Source organism: Dendropsophus ebraccatus, chromosome 5 (genome assembly GCF_027789765.1).
Source record: "Dendropsophus ebraccatus isolate aDenEbr1 chromosome 5, aDenEbr1.pat, whole genome shotgun sequence".
Classification (NCBI taxonomy): Eukaryota; Metazoa; Chordata; class Amphibia; order Anura; family Hylidae; genus Dendropsophus; species Dendropsophus ebraccatus.
In genome coordinates this window covers 145,023,091-145,044,516 of record NC_091458.1, presented here as the reverse complement: position 1 = coordinate 145,044,516, position 21,426 = coordinate 145,023,091, and the positions used below count along the sequence as shown (strand labels likewise).

The 21,426-nt window shown below is 44.1% G+C and overlaps 1 protein-coding gene across 1 annotated transcript; it reads right to left on the bottom strand.

Annotated features, from left to right (window-relative positions):
• Positions 1 to 527: 527 nt before the first annotated feature.
• On the bottom strand, positions 528 to 19,958 carry LOC138793881 (CD164 sialomucin-like 2 protein). The gene is made up of 5 exons (XM_069972605.1): positions 19,886 to 19,958; positions 13,853 to 13,978; positions 11,674 to 11,724; positions 9,111 to 9,255; positions 528 to 1,548 (listed from the first exon to the last, which is right to left on the bottom strand). Exons 2-5 carry the CDS (start codon positions 13,908 to 13,910, stop codon positions 1,530 to 1,532), a joined length of 273 nt encoding a protein of 90 aa, XP_069828706.1. The 5' UTR covers positions 13,911 to 13,978; positions 19,886 to 19,958; the 3' UTR covers positions 528 to 1,529.
• Positions 19,959 to 21,426: the final 1,468 nt, after the last annotated feature.

Genomic DNA, 21,426 nt, shown 5'->3' with positions numbered 1-21,426 from the left:
CAATTTGTTGCATACTTGTTATCTTTTCAGTCGCTTTCCCCCTGTTCTAAACCTGTTGCTTTCTGCTGAAGACACAGAAAACTGTGTGAGCTGTTCTCTCTATCTCGCCCTCCTCTCCCCCTGTTCCAAGACGACTCATGAAAACAGTGTCCCGGGCTGGCTGTTTTTGCACTCTGAGCCATCTTGGAAGGGAAGGGGCAGGAGGGGGGGGTCGAAGAGAACAGCTCACACAGTTTTGTGTCTGCAGCAGAAAGCAGCAGCTCAGAACCGGGGGAAGGAGACTAAAAAGGATAATAACAAGTATGAGATGAATTGTTAGTCTCCAGGAGGGGGGATGATGCAACATGTATTTTACATAACTGCTTGACCCATTTAATGTAAATCAGATGGTACAAAATGAGAGTTTTCCACAGGTATGCCATTTCAGTGCTTCATATGTTGTCCGCCCTGCCCCCCCCCCCCCCCCCCAAATGTAAGCCTCTTTGTAAAATGTATTAGGGAGCCGTTTATGGAACAGCAGTTCTCTGTAGTTTGTGCTTGGGCAAACTTTGATCAGATCCTGTTGCCTATTTTGGCCTTGTGCATGCAGCAAGGTATTATCCCCAGACTACAACTGATCAGTGGGGTCTGACTGCTGGAACCTCTCCCATCACTTAAAGAGGGGTTCTGAGTGCCCCTCTATTAGTAAACTGGGCAGTGGCACTGACGCTCCATTGAAACTCCATTACTCAGCGATTGGCATCTTAAGCAGTGCCATTGTGTGTGAATAAAGCCACAGTAGAGTAGGTATGTTTCAGCTCTGTTCCCAAAGGGTCACTCAGGACCCCCAATTTTATGATCATTTGGGGACATAGTGGTCGACCCCCATCAATCATCTATCCCCTGTATATGTAATAAATTTGGATAAATTGGAATAATCTATTAAAAAAAAAACAACAGGTTGCTGATGAACTCACTGTGATTAACCCTCCTACCATTACAAAGTTGCTACAATGTTGCAGATGAGAAAAGCTCATACAGTTTTTTGTGTCTTCAGCAGAAAGCAGCAGCTCAGAACTGGGTAAAGGAGACTGAATAAATAATAACAGGTATGAAAGGAAGTGTTAGTCTCACCATGGGCACCAACATGTGAAAAATTAAGTTTCAGTGGAAGACACGATAAATTCCTCCCATGGATCCCCAAGGCAACTTGTTTAATCTAATTGATGCCAGACCGATAATCTATAGACTGATACAGATGCCTAGTAGCATAGTCTAATACGAAAAGATGATTTATCTGTGTGTTCAGCATGTAAATCAGAAGCAAAGAAAACTCTACTGAACAAGAAGAAAACCAGATATTAAGATTAATTAAGATATTTTTAACAAAATTCTTGTAGATTCTAAAACAAAAGCTAAACTGCAGTCACACTGTAATACGAGGTACAGATCAATACAAAACAGCTTCTTCTGTGTCCAACATCAAACCAAAATGCTTCCTCATCCAGGAAAGTAGCAAGTGACCAGATAGGATGACAAGAAAGGAAGTCCTACTGAGGTGTTTCCTCCCTGCCAAAACAAGAGAACATAATGGACATAAGGCAAAAACTCATCACATGATATTATAATAAGACAATTCATTAAACTACTGGTCTGAATAAACTGCCCATTCTAATAGGTTTTGCTCCTGAAATGCTTTTTTTAGGGGGCCCCCAGACACAAGCTTTTTTTAAGCATTTTTCTGGCCTCCTTTAAAAAGACCAAAAAAACTTTTTTGGCTTTTTTTTTCTTTTGGCCTTCTTGAGACAAACAGAAGAAATTCCATTGAACTTTAAGGCTATGTTCACACTACGTATATGTCCGGCCGCATATTTTCGCGGACATATACGTGTTAAACGCTGGCCGGGGATTTACGTAAGTTGCGGCCGGCTACATACGGTCTGCAAACTTACGCCCGTAGTCTACTTACGCTTCCCGAGCACCCTACGTAGCTATCTGACAGCGGTCTTTTATTTGGAAATCTTTGGCTAGCCCCGGACACCCCACAGAACCTTTTGGATCGGCGATTCAAAGTGCAAAAATGAAGTAATCACAACTATGTACGGGACCGCATGTTACGCTACGGGCGTAAGTTACAGCATTTTCGTCCTCAAACAATGGTCTGGTTCACTTTTTACGGCGCCGCGTACTATCCTGGCGTAAGTTCTTACGTAGTGTGAACTGTGCAGCCGTAGATCGTATACTTTCCATTGTACGCAAACTACGTAAATCTCCGGCCGCTTATTCACGGAACGCGCTACGTCCGGAAACTTACGTAGTGTGAACATAGCCTAAGGGAGAGAAACGGGGACTCTATGAGAGTCACACTGTTGCACCGTGACAGGAGCACTGTAGTGAAGGATCGGCAGCATTGGAGGGGTTAAAGGGGTTATCCGGCTAGGTAAAATATATGTTGAATTTCCCCCCCCTCCTGGAGACTAAGAATTCATTGCATAAATGTAATTACCTTTTCTGTCTCCTTCCCTCTGTTTTCAGCTGCTGCTTTCTACTGAAGACACAGAAAACTGTATCTGAGCTGTTCAGTCCTTCTTTTGCTCTCAACCCCTCCTTACCTCTCCTTTCAAAGATGGCTGATGTAAACAAGTCCCTATCCGCAACTTTTTAGTCTCCAGGAAGGGGGGGGGGTCATTCAACATAACTGAATAACCCCTTTAAGGAACATAGATAACATGTCAGTTTTACCACAGGGCGAGTGGCGTAAAGACACTTAGATGCATCCATGCATGCTCCTCCTGCTTTGCCAGTTCCATTTCCGTGGTGTTTCCATCACTTTCTGAGGTTTTCAAATCCCTCATTAATCCCTCTTTAATGGGGTTCAATACTTGAATTTAACTTTTAAATACTTGACTTTCATAAAAAGTATTCAAGCATTTTAGTACTCATTAATCTGTAGATGTGGCCAAAAATCTGCAATTTTGTACTTTGGCAGGTTTTGTGCTGTGTGAGATAAGGAATGTGATAATTAAATAGTTTGGGTGATTTTGCATGCAGTGATAGCAAATATACTTTTTTATCCCCTAAAATAGAAAAAGGGAGGTGATTTAAACTTTTAATATAGGATAAGATTTTTTATTATTAACCCCTTAACGACGCATGACGGGTATACCCATCATGCGGCCATTAGGGGAAGCAGAGAGGGTTCCCGGCGTGAGCCCTCTCTGTAGCCCGCGGTCCCCGGTTGCTATGTGCAGCCAGGGACCGCGGGTAATAGCCGCCGTGGCCGATCGCCATGGCCAGCTAATTAACTATTCAAATGCAGCTGTCAAAGCTGACAGCTGCATTTCAATACTGTATGTGCCCCCTGTCCCTGGTGTCTAGTGCGGGATCTCCCCCCTGCGATGCGATTGCGGAGGGGAGATCCATGCGTCGGAATGACGCTGATCCCAGCTTGTCAATCTATTTAGACGGTCTGCAGCAGACCATTATAATAGAGCAACGATCTGATGGATCATTGCTCTATTATATACACAGCATTGATCTCAATGGGAGATCAGTGCTGTGTATATAGAAGTCCTTCAAGGGGCTTCTAATTACTGTACGTAAAAAAAAATAAAGTATTTGTATTAATAAATAACCCCCTCCCCTAATAAAAGTCCAAATCACCCCCCTTTTCCCATTTTATAAATAAAAATAAATAAATAAACAAACATGTTTGGTATGGCTGCGTGCGTAATCGGCCGAAATATTAATTTATTTAATTCATGATCCCTCACGGTAAAGGGCGTAAGCGAAAAAAAAACTCCAATGTGCAAAATTGCGCATTTTTGGTCGCATCAAATCCAGAAAAATTGTAATAAAAAGCGATCAAAAAGTCGCATATGCGTAATCAAGGTACTGATAGAAAGAACACATCATGGCGCAAATAATGACACCTCACACAGCCCCATAGACCAAAGGATAAAAGCGCTATAAGCATGGGAATAGAGCGATTTTAAGGAACGTTTATTTTCTGTAAAAGGTTTTAATTTTTTATGAGCCATCAATATAAAAGTTATACAAGTTGCATATCGTTTTAATCGTACCAACTTGAGGAACATACATAACATGTCAATTTTTCCATAGGACACACAGCATAAAAACGAAGCCCTCCCAAAGAAAAAGAATTGTGTGTTTTTTTCAATTTCACCGTGCATATAATTTTTTTTTGGTTTCGCAGCATATTTTATGCAAAAATTCAGCCTGTTATTGCAAAGTACAATTAGTGACGCAAAAAATAAGGGCTCATGTGGGTCCGTAGGTGTAAAAATGCAACTGCTATGGCCTTATATACACAAGGAGGAAAAAACGAAAACGCAAAAACGAAAATTAGCCCGGTCCTTAAGGGGTTAAAACTCTTTTTTTTTTACACTAATTTGTAGTCCTCCTACGGGACTCCTCTGAGCAATACCATGATTGCTCATAGGGATCAATGCAGTACAAATGCACTGCATTAATTGATGTTTTCTACACTCAATTGTTTCAAGCTGGTGTAGACAGCCTGAAACAATTGGCGAGCTTGGGACAGCAGCAGAAACCAGAAGACGAGCTGGGCTGTAAGTATAATGGCTCGGCTTGCTGTGATCTCATCGCAGCAAGCTGATCTCACCACCGGACCTCCAGCGATGGCTTGTGCAAGTCAGTTAAATGGTTAATTAGCCAACATGAACGATTAGCCGTCAAAACTCGTTCGTTCTAGCTAATAGCCACGGTTCTCAGCTGCTGATAGCAGCCCGGAGTGGCACAGTACAGAGGGGGGTTGTCGTGAGCCTCTCTGTACCCCTTTAACGGCACTATGACGTACCCTTATGTCATAATGCCTTAAAAGGTTATTTTTTTTATCATGCTTTAAAACAAAGCTACACTTACTTTTATCTAGGCGCAGTCTCCTGAAGGAAGCTTGTTAGTCTTGAGCTGATAAAAAGACTAAACACAGGAAGTCCCGTTCATAAAGGCTCACAGAGAAGGACGTAATTTTATTGATGAACCATGACGCTCTGTACTGGCCAGGACTTCCTGCATTCAGTCTTGTTTTTTCAACCAGCAAAGGACTAAAAAGCTTCAGGAGAATGGACCTGGTATAGCTATAAGTATAGCTTTATTGAAAGCATGGTAAGTAAAAAAAAATATATATATATATATTATTATTCACATCCCCTGTTGATTTAGATTTTAAAAGTTGTAATGACAGGTACACTTTAAGGCCCCGTTCCCACTGAGCAAAGGTAGCGGAATTCCGCGACAAAAATTGTCCGCCGCGGAATGCCGTTAGCCTCCCGCTCATAATGGGAGTCTATGGGAGGCGCGCGCTCCAGCTCTGTACGCGCTGAAGAATGAACATGTTCATTCTTCAGCGCGGAAAGGGCAGGAGCGTGCGCCTCCCATAGACTCCCATTATGAGCGGGAGGCTAACGGCATTCCGCGGCGAACAATTCCGTTGCGGAATTCCGCTACCTTTGCTCAGTGCGAACGGGGCCTAAAGGGAATCTGTATACCTCCAGCCCCTGTGAAGGAGCGTGGGGAGGAAGACTTGAGAGGCAATGCAGACCCTCTAGAGAGGCAAGGCACAGACGCTCTAGGCCCCATCTGCTTAAAGCGACTCTGTACCCACAATCTGACCCCCCCCCAAAACTGATTGTACCTTGGGATAGCTGCTTTTAATCCAAGATTTGTCCTGGGGCCGTTCTGCAGGTGATGCAGTTACAGGTGCAGGTGATGCATTGTCCTAAAAAACTACTTTTAAACTACTAAAAAACTACTTAGATTGTGTATGCATTAGGCTGGCACAACCTCTCTGTCCCTCCTCCTCGCCCTCCTCCTCATTAGGAATGCTCCAGGCAGATTTCCTCCTATTTCCCACCTGTGGCAGCCCGGAACATGGGCTAGATCGTTAATGCACCTGTGCAATGTTCAGACAGGAGAAAATGTTCCAGTGGCATTCCTAATGATGAAGAAGGTGGGGAGGAGGGACGGAGGGGTGGTGCAAAGTTAGGGCACAGATACTCTAAGCCCCAGCCAAGCATGGGGCTGCAAGTTTAAAAGTCGTTTTTTAGGACAATAACTGCATCACCTGCCGAACGGACCCCAGGACAGATCTTGGATTAAAAGCAGCTATCCGAAGGTACAAGTGGTTTTGGGGGGGGGGGGGGGGGGTCAGATTGTGGGTACGTAGTCGCTTTAACACTTCACCAGAATAAAACACGTTTTTTTACGAAAACTTAGACATTAGCAGCCAAACATACCCCGGGGCTTGGATTTTTTGTGGCTATGCAACGCTACCAGCGGCTCGGGGAGTTCAATGGGGGACACCTAGTACAGAGTGGATCTTTGTTAGGATCCTAGGATTTATTTTGCAGATCCTATACCACACATGCACATTTTTTCCCCAGATTACTGTAAACGCCACACATTAGAGAAAATTACAGTAGACATTAAATTTAATCTGGTAATATGTGTATTAATTGTAGGTATGTTAGGATGTCCTGACTGCCTGGGGGGTTATTCTTGAGCAAAAAATATAATTATATGTGCCAAGTGAATGTCACCTATAAAAATAAATAATCTATAATTACCTTACAAAATGTAAAACTAATTAGATCTCATCACAGTATAGAAACATGAATGGCCTGCACTTACCCCTGCCTGCCACAGCATTTTGGCCCCTACATTTCTGTTTTTGCTCCTCTTAAAAGCACTTTTTATTTTACCATATAGTGTATTGCAAAACAAAACAATAAAAGATAAAATGCTATTCTGCCATTTTTTAGGGGTATTCTTTTTACAGTAGTATAAATGACAAAAATGAAAAAATTCACTTCGTTAAGCACATTTTTGCAAGCTTTGTTTACCTGCCCGCACTCCCCTGGTGTACTCCTCTGTGTCTTTGGTATCTTCAGTTTTTTTGTTTTTTTTTGTTAAGCTCTCTGGCTTGCTCCGGGGTTTCCGGTATCTGGACATCTCACTCAAGTCAATCAGTGCGCTGCCCCGCCGCAGCCACTGATTGGCTGAGCGGGGCGTCCAGACGGCAGGCGCCCCCAAATCAAGCTGGAGTGCAGACCCGATATTGTATGCACCAGGCCATGAGGGGTTAATGGGGCTGCCTTTTACATACTCTCAGCAGGATGACAATTCCGCTGCAAGTATGTAATCCTATTGAAAATGACTGTTAAGGGAAAGAAGGTATTTCCTTACACCCAGCGGCAGATCAACTTTACCATAGGCCCCAGGCTGTTTATCAAGCCTAGACTCCCCCACCCTACTGTACGGTGGTACTAGCAAGTTGTTTATAGTACAGGATAGATAATGTCATGCTGCTCTGATTTGTGCAAAATTGCGATAAAAAGCCCTACTGCCCGAAAAAGGAACTTTTATTTACTTTACTTTAATTAATATGTAAATTAGGCAGTTTGATGCACTGGGGGCGGGACTATTGCCACACCTATCCTTCCCACTGGCCCGCTCCTTCTCATTAATGAATGGCCTCTAGAGCGGTGCTTCTCAAACTGTGAGGTGGGCCTCACCAGTGAGGCGTCCAATAGGAGCTTTGACAAAAGTGACTATAAGCTGCACAATCCTTTCCCTGACTCCAACAATCTCTGGTTATGAAACATTGTTGGCTCATTCTGCACCCATTTAAAGGGGTTGTCCAGCGCTACAAAAACATGGCCACTTTCCCCCTACTGTTGTCTCCAGTTTGGGTGGGATTTTGAAACTCCGTTCCATTTAAGTGAATGGAGCTTAACAGTAGGGGAAAAAAATGGCCATGTTTTTATAGCACTGGATAACCCCTTTAATGTTATAGAGAGACAAATGGGTAGACTAAAAAGGGTAGAAAAAGGGTAGACTAAAAAATAGTTTTTATATTTGCATGGACTTCAGTCATAGATGGTGAGGCCCTGGCATCCTCTTGGTCAGTCTGGTGAAGCCCAGACATCATTTTGTTTGTTGGGTGAGGCTCCAGTATGAAAAGTTTGAGAAACACTGCTCTAGAGTGTTTCTTGCAACCCTCCTGGCCAATAATCGGCCTGTATAAAAGGCAGTGTAAAAAAATTCTTTAAAACATAATCTCCAAACATTGGTTGCTCTAACTACTCTAATTTACTAAAATATACCCTTTTTTAGCTTTTGTGTAGAAAGTCTAGTTTCAACCTACCTGGGGGTAAATGAATAACATAAACTGTATGAAGTCCCATAAATTTATGGACCACATTGGGCTGCTCCCTGGCCTGGGCTAATCTCTAGCTGTGCTTTCAGCTGTATTAAGGAACACCGCCAATGACATAATAGTGGCTGACAGACTAGGCTAATCCTGCGTTTACACGGAACGATTATCGTGCGAATTTGCGCAATAACAATCAAATTCGAATGATAATCATACGTGTAAACGCAGCAAACAATCAAACGACGAACGAGAAATAGTTCATTTTGATCTTACAACATGTTCTCAAATTGTCGTTCGTCGTTCGCAAAAAATTTGCAGATCGTTCCGTGTAAACAGTCGTTCGCCGATTTTACTTATGTGCGAGATAGGCTTAAGCATCGCAAAACAATTGCAAAACGAGTTTTCCGTACGATATATCGTTCCGTCTAAACGCTGATCGTTATTAAAAAAAATCGTTCATCGTACGATCGGGCGAATTATCGTTCCGTGTAAACGCAGCATAAAACTTGGATATGGGTGCGAACCTGATGGCAGTAAGGGGATTATGTTAATGTGGTTTCCTGAGGCATCTGGACAGAGAAACATGCCTATAAGTGATTTCCATTAATTGGGATGATCAACCATAAATGAAATAAAATTTTACTAGACATGAGCCCAACTGAATCATGCTCAAGTCCGATTGTTCAAAATTTGAATACCGGTGGCTGAAGAAATTGGATGCAGCCCCAGGGAGTTCAGGAAAACATGGATACAGGCTATGGTTGTATCTATGTTTTCCCGGACTCCGTAGGGGAATTTTTTCAGCCACCGGTAATCAAATGCCGAATGATCGAACTTAAGCGTGCCCAAGTCGTGTTCATGTAAGGGACACATGAAGTGTTGTCCTCTACCATTTTGAGCATTGGTTTGCATTGGTGAAACAACAGTAGCTCACATGGTCTGGTAGTCTCTTTCTGGTCCACGCAAGTGTTTTAGAGCTATGTATCCAACAGCCTCTAACAGTATCACCAAGACACCTCCACCGATGAAACTGCCTGTGTGGAAAACTGGAGGGGACTGTGTGTTGGAGTCAGGGAAATCTGAAGAGTAGAAATACAATTATCAGGACATGAAGGTAAAAATTCATATAAACATAGGGGGAGATTTATCAAGCAGTTTTCCAGCCCCATTACAATGATTATTGGCCTTACTTGGCCGATTAGCACCCGTTCAGGCCGATAACTGTTTAGTGTAATAGCGCACATTGAATGCACAACTTGTACAGCGACAGTCTGTAATAGGAGTGGCAACAGTAGACCACTGCTAACTTATATGGGCCATCTGAACGATCTAATGATTGTTCAGGCACCCCCCTCCTACTGCTCCCTGCTCCCTGTCTGTGTGTGTAATAGCACAGGCGGGGAAGCGTGCACTGACAGGTAGGCGCTTGCTTCCCGCGGATTATCGGGCCGTGTAATTTGGCCTGTACAGTAAGAACGTTATTATTTACCCATAGCAACCAATCATAGGTCAGCTTTTATTTATTCTGGTAAAAAGAAATCTGAGCTCTGATTACTGTGAGCAACAAATAACATTCTTCAAGTCTGCTTGATAAATCTTCCCATAGCATCTAAATAACATTTGGTAGCTGTAATCGTATAATAATCAATATGAAAACAAAGGAAGAGCAGTTATTTCAATTCAAAATGGCTTCCAGTAAACACACTGTTGTATGTTTTCTAGGGTGGATTTATCCTTTGTTTTCAGGGGAGGTAGGGGACACTTTTTTAATCTGTAAATGTCATGTCCATAGGGGTAGAGTGAGCTCTAAACTGAACCAAGCCCACTGTCCCAGGCTACTTGGACGTACTGCCCTATGTAGTAGACCCCAACTGGGTGATTGTCCCTATGCTGCTATGTGCAGAGTGTCCAATGAGAGTCAGGAGTAAGAACCAGCCCGACACTCCCAGATAGGTTGCTGGGCTAGCATGATGATAGTTACAATCACAATAACCTGTGCAAGTTCATCCAACTTTAAAAAAAATCATGAATGCATTAATTTTTTGGGGAGACAAACTGCACCTATGTTCATTTATAACAGCTAGATGAGAGTTTTGTTTAATGGTTTCCTGCTTTGCTATGACAGAATCTAATACCATTCGTGACACTACATTTTTTTCTCTCTTAAAGGAGAAGTCTGGGTAGGGACTTTTTTTTTCATACTTGCCAGGGAGGGAGGGTGGATGAAAAAAATAAAGTGCACTTACCTGCCCAGCGCCAGTGCTGGTGCCTAGCTGCTTCCTGGTGTAAGGACAGGACTTTGGACGTGACATATCAGGCACGATCAACCAGTCAGCGGCAGAGAAGTGGGACACCGCTACAGCCACTGACTGGCTGAGTGGGCCTGGAACATCACGCCCAAGTCCCGTCTGTACATCAGGAATCGGCTAAGAACCTGGGACTGGTAAGTACACATTTTTTTCCCCACCCCCTCCCTGGCAAGTTTAAAAAAATGTCCCTGCCAGGACTTCTCTTTTTTGGGCTTTTTATATTAATTATCGTCCAAGAGGGTTGCTAGAAATGCTCCTGTGGCCAATAATTGGCCCATGTAATGCTGCGTTTACATGGAACGATTATCGCTCGAATTTTTGCTATAACGATCGCATTTGCGCGATAATCGTTCCATGTAAACACAGCAAACGATCAAGCCATGAGCGAAAAATCATTCATTTTGATCTTTCAACATGTTCTCAAATCGTTGTTCGCTAAAAATTCGCAGATCGCTTCGTGTAAACAGTCTTTCAAAGATTCACCCTATGTAAAATATGGGCTTAAGCGATCGTAAAAACGATCGCAATAACGATTTTTCTTACGAATCTTCTAACGATTTTTCTCCATCTAAATGCTGATCCTTATAAAAACCAAATCGTTGCTTCAAAACGTTAATCGTTTGATTGGACGAATTATCGTTCCGTGTAAACCCAGCATTACAGAGACAGCACTTATAACACCTGACCTTCAGCTTTAAAATTTATCGTTATGAGCAGCACATCTTCCTGTGTAAACAGGTAATGTGCAGCAAAGGGAAAATTGCAGCCTGGATATACATAAAACCGTGTTTTCAGTTTCCAGATCACACATACAGTGCATCAGCGCTGCTGTGTGATCCGGCACTGTCTGAAGGAGGCAGAGGCCTGTAGTAACAGCGGCAGCAGGAAAGGAGCGGGATGCCGGATCACACAGCAGCGCCGATGATATGTATGCAGTGCTTGTGTGACCTCGAAACTGACAGCACGGATATAGGGATGTCTGTGCTGTCAGTTTCCATGGCTGTCAGATTCCTTGAATCATTTGTGCAGCCTGGCCACTCAATTAATTAATGGCACTGCAAACGTGCTCTGATCTCATTGATCAGCGTTTGTTTGCGTCCTTGCATGGGCCCATGTTGGGCCGTGTAAAAGGACCCTTACAAAGCCATAATTTTTTTTGCTGAGGTAAAAAGAGATATAACAGCTGACCTCCAGGGGATGCCTGCTCTGGCTCTGTTGACCTATTTTCAGGAATGGGTGCTGGAAAAGAACAAGCAAAAAAACATTTTTAGAATTTGTGGGGATGCCCTTTATATGATTATGTGGAATACATCATGAATATTTTTATCATGCAGGAGATATTGTAGGCCTTATTGTTAGCAAAACAAGCAATACTTTTTATGCTGAAAGTAACAGTTGACAGATACACATTCAATGAATCATGGGGAAGATTTATCAAGCTATCTTATAGTGTGAAGGTTCTTTGTTACCCATATTAACCAATCACAGCTTAGCTTTTCTCCTGTATGTTTCGTTCCTGTAATGTCATGATCCTGCTCAAAAATGCCTGCTTAGCCAATCAGTGACTGAGGCAGGGCATCTTTGCAGTCAATGACTGACTGGATCTACATGAGACCAGCAGGTGACTAAGAGGTGGAGCTGCTCTGCAGGGGCATCGGGATGGGTAAGTATAACTTGATTGTTATTTTCCCACCACCCCTTGCCCCCGCTGTTTTTTTAAGTTTGCCTTGAGTACCCCTTTAAGACTGCTTTATAATTATCTCTCTGTGATGTTTCAGAGAACCTGTGGCCCAGTCGTTTAGTCATTCAGATCCTTACACTTGCCTATTTTTTTGGCCCCTAACACATCAACTTCATTCAAGAACTAACTTGTTTACTTGATGCTTAATATATCTCACCTCATGAGGCTGTGTTCAAAAATAGCAGTTTTGTTGCATTTTTTATGTATTTTCACCAAGATTTCCCCACTGTTTTGCTGCAAATTGTGGAAAAATAGTGGAGAAATTGTGTCAAAACACATTAAAAACAACATGTGTGAACACAGCCTCACAGATTCCAATGTCAAAATATATTTAAAGGCGAATCTTTTCTGGCAGGGGGTGGAGGGAACATAATAACCAACTTATATATTTGTGGTGTCCCACCACGGGTGTTGCTTATAGCACATAGCCTAAGAGTGCAGGACAGTATCCTGATAACAAGAGGAACTGATCCAGATAGTGTACGTAGGCTTCTAGCAACTTTTCTCTATCTCGCAACGCAAGTGTCACCAGGAAATCTTGGCCACTCTGCTCAACCGAGGTAACAGGGTCTGGAGCTTGTGTCACCCTCTAGGACGGGACGCCCGACACTGGTGGGCAAAAGCTGGTGTAAACACAAGAAGTCAAAACACAGGCACAAGTAAATATCTATTCTCAAGTGTACAGTATTCTACTTCTTCTTCTTTTAACGTTCCGGTAGAGCACACTTCTACCTTGGGTTGGGACTCTTATGACATCCTCTTCTCTACTACTCTGAACCTGCAGTACATACCTCCCTCTGCTTTTCTAAACTCTCTGCACTAACTCCTCTCAACTACTCACCGCTCTCCTACACGAAAGGTCCTCAGTGCAATTCCTGTCTTGTCAGGTTTACAGTCTACTATCAACTATTGTACAAAGTATTCATATAGTAAAGAAGATCTATTTTTGCTAACAAGACTCAGTGGTTATTACTCCAGCACCTACACAGTGGACACTACATCCTTGGGTCATCCCCCCTTTCTGTGGGTGGCGGTACTGATAGTCCGGGTGGGCCACAACTCCATTCTGGAACACAGTGCCCAACCACCACTGGCTTCACGACAGTGTACCTGTCCTGGTGCCCACACAACATTGCACTCTACCAACAGTCTTCATATCTCCACTCCTGCTACATTGCGACCTGGCTAATGGATGCCCTGATTTTAAGATAAATAAGTTTATCTGTCAATGGTTCCCTCTGGCTGATATTTGGACTTTTCTCCAAACACAGGTGACCTGTGCAGTCCCAGTTCTTTGCACGGTCAAAGAAATGGGATAAGTGTGCATGTGGCATGTGCGCTAGTGTCAGCTGTATACCATTTTTTTTAGATTGAAGCAATCATCCTTCTGGCATGGCTAGTTTATCGGTATCAGGTGAACATGAATGGTCTTGTTTGACAAAAACAAGTTAGCAAAGTTTCTATTCTATTACAGTGATGAGGGGACATTATACTTTTTTGCAAACAGCAACAGCAGCTGTAGGGTAGTAGTTAGGAAACCCAAGAAAATGCACAGCTGAGTAATATTTATGTGTAAATGAGTGTATAAAAGGCTAATAATTGAAATAATTTAATGCAGCTACATACCTGATATGTTTTCCCCACCATTAGCACTTGCTCCATCTGGTCTTTCATCTGCACACATAGTGCTTCTGTTTGACACTGTACAGGACTCATGTGCATATTCCTTTTTGGTCACACAGCTGCTATTTTCTAAAAAAAAAAAAAAAAAAAAGTAAATAGTGACATTTTTGCTTGGTGGATGCTCTTAGGGACAGTCCACACAGAGTAAAACTGTCGGAATTCCACCAGCCTCTGTGTCATACTGACAGTCTATGGAAGGGCTTACACACCTCCTCTCTCTGCTCCTCTCTGCTCAGAAGAATTGACATGTCCATTCTTCCACAAGGAGAGAGGAGGAGTGAGCCCTCCTATAGACAGCCATTATAACACGGAGGCTAAATTTCCACCAGTTTTGGTCCATGTGAACTGGCCCTTATATTAATATACCCTTTATTTATTTATTTGTTATAGTTTATTTAGTTTATTCAGGCCCTCTAAAACTTTCTTTATTGTTGACTTTTACAAACATGTAGAGAAATCATACATTTCTACAATTGTTGTGTGTGTGTGTGTGTGTGACAGAAATAAATTATGAATTTTTAAAGCCCAACCCTAAGTCCTCATTGACAATCAACTAGAATAAATTTTACTATGTAGATGTTAACCCACTGGATGCAGCAGTCAATACTAATCACAGCACCTGTAGGGTTAAACTGCTACTACCAACTCTCATCGGTGATTCTGTGGGCTCAGTTTCTAAGCCCATGAAACAGCCATGACCTGTATGACATGGTGTGTTAAGACACTGTTCATCCTGATGTATAAGTACGTCATGGTGCTCCAAGGACACAAACTGGTTGGTCACCTTTACACACTTTTTGTAAAACTACAGCAATGTGTCTTCAATATGGAAGCATTCTGTAATGGGGAGGGATGGGGGTCAGGTGGGGTTTTGTGTGTGTGGAAGGGTCAGGTAGGGTAGTGTATGGGGAGGGATGGGGGTCAGGTAGGGTATTGTACGGCGAGTAATGGGGGTCAGGTGAGGTAGTGTGTGTGGAAGGGTCAGGTAGGGTAGTGTATGGGGAGGGATGAGGGTCAGGTGGGGTAGGGTGTGTGTGGAAGGGTCAGGTAAGGTAGTGTATGGGGAGGGATGGGGGTCAGGTAGGGTAGTCTATGGGGAGGGATGTGGGTCAGGTGGGGTTGTGTGTGGAAGGGTCACGTAGGGTAGTGTATGGGGAGGGATGGGGTTCAGGTGGGGTAGTGTATGGGGAGGGATGGGGTCTGGTGGGGTAGTGTGTGTGTGTGGAAGGGATGGGGGTCAGGTAGGGTAGTGTATGGGGAGGAATGGGGGTCAGGTGGGGTTGTGTGTGTGTGTGTGAAAGGGTCAGGTAGGGTAGTGTATGGAAAGGGATGGGGGTCAGGTGGGGTAGTGTATGTGGAAGGGTCAGGTAGGGTAGTGTATGGGAAGGGATGGGGGTCAGGTGGGGTTGTGTGTGTGTAAGGGTCATTGTGTGTGTGGGGGGGTAGAGATGGGGCCAGGTGGGGTATTGTGTGTGTGGGGAGGGATGGGGTCAGGTTGGGTAGTGTGTATGTGGGTAAGGAGGTCAGGTGGGGTAAAGTGTGTGGGGATGGGGGTCAGGTAAAGTAGTGTGGGGGATGGGGGTCAGGTGGGGTAGTGTATGTGGGAATGGAGGCCAGGTAAGGTAGTGTGAGGGGATGGGGGTCAGGTGGGGTAGTGTATGTGGAAGGGTCAGGTAGGGTAGTGTATGGGGAGGGATGGGGGTCAGGTAGGGTAGTGTATGGGGAGGGATGGGGGTCAGGTGGGGTTTTGTGTGTGTGTGGAATGGTCAGGTAGGGTAGTGTATGGGGAGGGATGGGGGTAAGGTAGGGTAGTGTATGGCGAGTAATGGGGGTCAGGTGAGGTAGTGTGTGTGGAAGGGTCAGGTAGGGTAGTGTATGGGGAGGCATGAGGGTCAGGTGGGGTAGTGTGTGTGTGGAAGGGTCAGGTAAGGTAGTGTATGGGGAGGGATAGGGGTCAGGTTGGGTAGTGTATGGGGAGGGATGGGGGTCAGGTAGGGTAGTGTTTGGGGAGGGATGTGGGTCAGGTGGGGTTGTGTGTGGAAGGGTCAGGTAGGGTAGTGTATGGGGAGGGATGGGGTTCAGGTGGGGTAGTGTATGGGGAGGGATGGGATAAGGTGGGGTAGTGTGTGTGTGGAAGGGTCAGGTAGGGTAGTGTATGGGAAGGGATGGGGGTCAGGTAGGGTAGTGTATGGGGAGGAATGGGGGTCAGGTGGGGTTGTGTGTGTGTGAAAGGGTCAGGTAGGGTAGTGTATGGGGAGGGATGGAGGTCAGGTGGGGTAGTGTGTGTGTGGAAGGGTCAGGTAGGGTAGTGTATGGGAAGGGATGGGGGTCAGGTGGGGTAGTGTGTGTGGAAGGGTCAGGTATGGTAGGGTAGTGTATGGGAAGGGATAAGGGTTAAGTGGGGTTGTGTGTGTGGAAGGGTCAGGTAAGGTAGTGTATGGGGAGGGATGGGGGTCAGGTAGGGTAGTGTATGGGGAGGGATAGGGGTCAGGTAGAGTAGTGTATTGGGAGGGAAGGGGGTTCGGTGGGGTAGTGTGTGTGGAAGGGTCAGGTAGGGTAGGGTATGGGGAGGGATAGGGGTCAGGTAGGGTAGTGTATAGGGAGGAATGGGGGTCAGGTGGGGTTGTGTGTGTGGAAGGGTCAGGTAGGGTAGTGTATAGAGAGGGATGGGGGTCAGGTGGGGTAGTGTGTGTTTGGAAGGGTCAGGTAGGGTAGTGTATGGGGAGGTCTGGGGGTCAGGTGGAGTTGTGTGTGTGGAAGGGTCAGGTAGGGTAGTGTATGGGGAGGGATGGGGTCAGGTAGGGTAGTGTATGGGAAGGGATGAGGGTCAGGTGGGGTAGTTTGTGTGTGGAAGGGTCAGGTGGGGTACTGTATGGGGAGGGATGGGGGTCAGGTAGGGTAGTGTATGGAGAGGGATGGGGTTAGGTGGGGTAATGTGTGTGTGGAAGGGTCTGGTAGGGTAGTGTATGGAGAGGGATGGGGGTCAGGTGGGTTTGTGTGTGTGTGTGGAAGAATCAGGTAGGGTAATGTATGGGGAGGGATGGAGGTCAGGTAGGGTAGTGTATGGGGAGGGATAAGGGTTAGGTGGGGTAGTGTGTGTGTGTGTGTGTGTGGTTTTTAGTTTACTTCACACAATAATAATTTTTTTGTTTATTAAGTACAGTTATATATTACAATTATGTATTTTTGTTATTTAAACTACAAATAACACAAAATTATGGTGTTTTTTCTCGAAGTGACACACTATACGAGTTATACTTTCGCCGAATGCCGACACACCAAGCTCAAAATGTTGCCCATCACTGCCCTAGGCCCTACCACTAGCACCTCCAATAACCAGTTATTTTGCAGAGAGCACAGCAGGGGAAATATATAACCACTTCATAATGTTTGTATGCAAAAATAAGGCACTTGGACACTACAACCACTATTTTTCCCCACAGCTGTAGAGCATTTTATTATTTATTTATGCTGATCACATCACCGCACAGGATCAGTAGTTTAGTTTGGACACTTCCACACTTGAGTAGTTGCAAGGCAGGTGTCAACTATAAGATACAAACCAGCTACAAATAGAGGAGACTCAGCTCCTAATACCGCTCTGTATACCAAGACTGTCATAAAGAGGTGTCAGTCTTTGTCAGCAGGTTAATAATTAGGAATAGACATGGGACTCATTTAGAGCTATGTTTTGTATCTATAGGTTTATGTACTTTCATAGCACATTTTTGCGTTCTGTTGAAAGGTGCTTTTTTGTTGGGCAAATTTACTGTTAAAACAGGTTCCTTTTAAAGATCAACATCAGAATGGATCCTGTTTTTATGTAACAAGGAAGACAGCAATGTTTCTATCTTTGCAGATGACACCAAGCTTTGTAGTACAGTACAGTCTATGGAGGATGTGCAGATGTTACAGGATGACTGAGACACACTGAGTGTTTGGGCGTCCACTTGGCAAATGAGGTTCAATGTGGATAAATGTAAAGTTATGCACCTGGGTACTAATAACCCACATGCATCATATGTCCTGGGGGGAGTTACTCTGGGAGAGTCGCTGATGGAGAAGGATCTGGGTGTACTTGTAGATAATAGACTACAGAACAGCACACAATGTCAGTCAGCTGCTTCTAAGGCCAGCAGGATATTGTCATGCATTAAAACAGCCATGGACTCACGGGACAGGGATATAATATTACCGCTTTATAAAGCTTTGGTGCGTCCAGTTTTGGAACCCGATTCATAAAAAGGATGTTCTAGAGCTGGAGAGGGTACAAAGACGGGCAACTAAACTAATAAGGGGAATGGAGCATCTTAGTTATGAGGAGAGATTAAAAGAATTACATTTGTTTAGTCTGGAGAAGAGACGTTTAAGGGGAGATATGATTAATTTATTTAAATATATAAATGGCCCCTACAAGAAATATGGGGAAAAGATGTTCCAGGTAAAACCCCCTCAAAGGACAAGGGGGCACTGCCTCCGCCTCGAGAAAAAAAGGTTCAATCTCCGGAGGCGACAAGCCTTCTTTACCATGAGAACTGTGAATCTGTGGAACAGTCTACCACAGGATCTGGTCACAGCAAAAACAGCAGAAGGCTTCAAAACAGGGCTAGACAAGTTCTTAGACCAAAATAATATAAATGCATATGTATAGAACCTATCACCCCTCCCCCTTCCCTGTATCCATCCCCTCCTTGTATATCCCCCTTCCCTGTATCCATCCCCTCCTTGGTTGAACTTGATGGACATGTGTCTTTTTTCAACCGTATTAACTATGTAACTATGTAACAGTACAGGAACGGCTCAGAGGATGAAGGTAACAGACATACCTTCTGCACTAGATTTGCCTAACCTGCTGATACTTGTACTTTAGGGACAATGAAAAACTTTTGGAATACTGCTGCCCTTCCATATAACATGAGAAACATGCTATTTTTACCTCACCAAGCTCCCCCGGTGTCCACCTGTCTTTAGGTTCCCTCACTGAATGATCCCGCTGCCGCTTCGGAGACGGACTTGCCTCGGCAGTGACTGCCCGCTCCAGCTTGGAAGTGGCGTCAGGGTTTTTCAACAGAGGAATGTGAACACACCGCAGGAGGGCACAGGGGGGAATGTGGTGAGGGAAGAATAGCATGTTTATCATGTTATATGGAAGGGCAGCAGGAAAGAATAAGAAGATTTTTTTCTCTGATGTTGTTTCTTGCATTATGCACTTGTACTATTTAAAGTGACTGTACCACCAGGCCCAGGCTGAGGAACTGGAGGCGGGCCGACCCAACCTTAGTGGGAGGAAACCCCAGCACCTTTATGATAGATTTTCATTGATTCTAATGGAGGGGCTGGGGTTTCTTCCCACTGGGAGTGGGTTGGCCCACTTTCAGTGCTTCAGCCTGGGCCTGGTGGTACAGTCACTTTAAATATGCAAAGTTTGTTCCAAAGACAGTGACTATTTACATTTACTATCTGCAGAGGACATTATATGTGTGCATGTCCATACAACAATAAGTAAATATGAGCCGGCTTACGTCACATTTGAGTTTCCCTGATTTAAAGTATCTATGCCTGTTCGACAAGTTTCTGACAGGATCCTTTTTTTTTTTTTTGGAGATTGTCTAAATTTTCTGTCTTGTGTAAAAACAGGATCCTGATGGAACTGTTTTTACACAGTGCGAGTCAATGTAAACAGATGTTGCAGGATGCACATCCTATTGCACCATCCTATTTGACGTTCACTTTTCTTATTAAGACTTGCAATTGACTTTTTGACCTGTTAAAATTGATATAAACAGATGCAGATGTAATCTTAAAAAAAACCTACCTCTTGTTTCCTGTTGCATAAAAACATAGGGAATACAAAAATGTGATGTAAACCGAGCCACTAAAATATATGAATATACAGGATCTGCAAAGGAGGGACATGGACAAGGGTATAAATAGCTAATTAGATTTTCTTTTTATCACCTTTTTTCTTTTTATTACCTGAGGATCCGCATGTCACCCACTCACAGGAGATGTTCAGACTTGGCTCACCTTCAATACAAGTCACACAAGAGCTTAAGTGGGTGCAGCCCCCTGTGGAGAAAGAAACAAGCTGAGGCTTTACCTTTCCTGCAAGTTTCCATTTTCTTAAAGGGCTTCTCTTTTTTTTGTCAGCTGATCCCCCCAGGTCCTGCTCTTGGCACCCCCAGCAGACAGCTGATTTTAATGCCAGAAGATGAGCTGCCTTTACTATCAGAACAAGACACAGCTATATATAGTTGCTCATATACAGAATTTTCATATAGCTCTGGAGAAACATTAACTAATAAATAAAAGCACAACTCCTAACAGATAGGAGTAACACCCTCAACATCATTAAAGGGGTTATCCAGCATTTAAAAAGTATTAATATATTGCTGCCCTGTTGGTAAATATAATAAACATGTTATGCTTACCTCTCTGCGCTCCACCGGTGTCCTGATGCGGCTTCACTGATATCTTCCACTGACTGTAGATAAACTGGTCTCAGGTGTGACAGCCTTCTCAGCCAATCACTAGTGGTGAGATTGTCCCATCTCAGCCATTGATTGGATGAGCAGGTTGTCACTCCTGAGTAGTAGCGGAGCGGCAGTCAGTGGGGAGAACGTAGGACATCAGGACAGCGGGGGAGCACGGAGATGTAAGCATAACATGTTTATTATGTTTACCAACAGGGCAGCAATATAGTAAAACTTTTTAAATGCTGGATAACCCCTTTAATTGATATGCACATGAAGCTCTTTCTATTGTTTTTTTTCCCCTTACATACAGTATGAATGCTAGACATCTTGACTTATAGAAGGGGAATCCTGGGCAGGGGTGCCTTGTCTATAATGTGTATAGGCTCAAAGGTCCATAAACGAGAGCCGATCTTGTCAATCAATGCTTGTTTACAGAGTCAATTATAAAGTGGGAAAACACCTTGCATAACTATGGGTCATATTACACAGCCAGATTTTCTATGTAAGCAAGCACCCATCTGCTAGATCGGGGCTCACTTACTGAGCCTGTTAGACAGCTCGATTATCGCGCGGCAAGGGTTGCATATATATCCACAATAAAGAAATATATATATCCACAATAAAGACAATTGACTGAGCTACAGCCGTTTCACACACATGCATAGCGCGCTTCTTCAAGGCCTTGAGGAAGCGCACTACACATGCGTGTGAAACGGCTGTAGCCCAGTCCCTTGTCAGCGTCTAGACCAGGGGTACTCAACAACTTTTAGTGAAGGTCCACTTACCGGGGTCTATTGTCAGGTGAAGGTCCGAGCTGAACATCAGTAGGAAACGTGTTTTGTTACTTTGTCACAAACGTTTAACTATTTATATACAGAATTGCTGCTTATTAGCAGGAAAACTGGCATTTTTTTCTCTCTCACCAGGCCTTTGATATTAGGTACAAAGGGGGTGACTGCCCTGGTAGTATATAGCCCCCCTGTTGCTCCCCCAGTAGTGTATAGCCCCCCCTGTGCGCTCTCCTTCAGTAGTATATAGCCC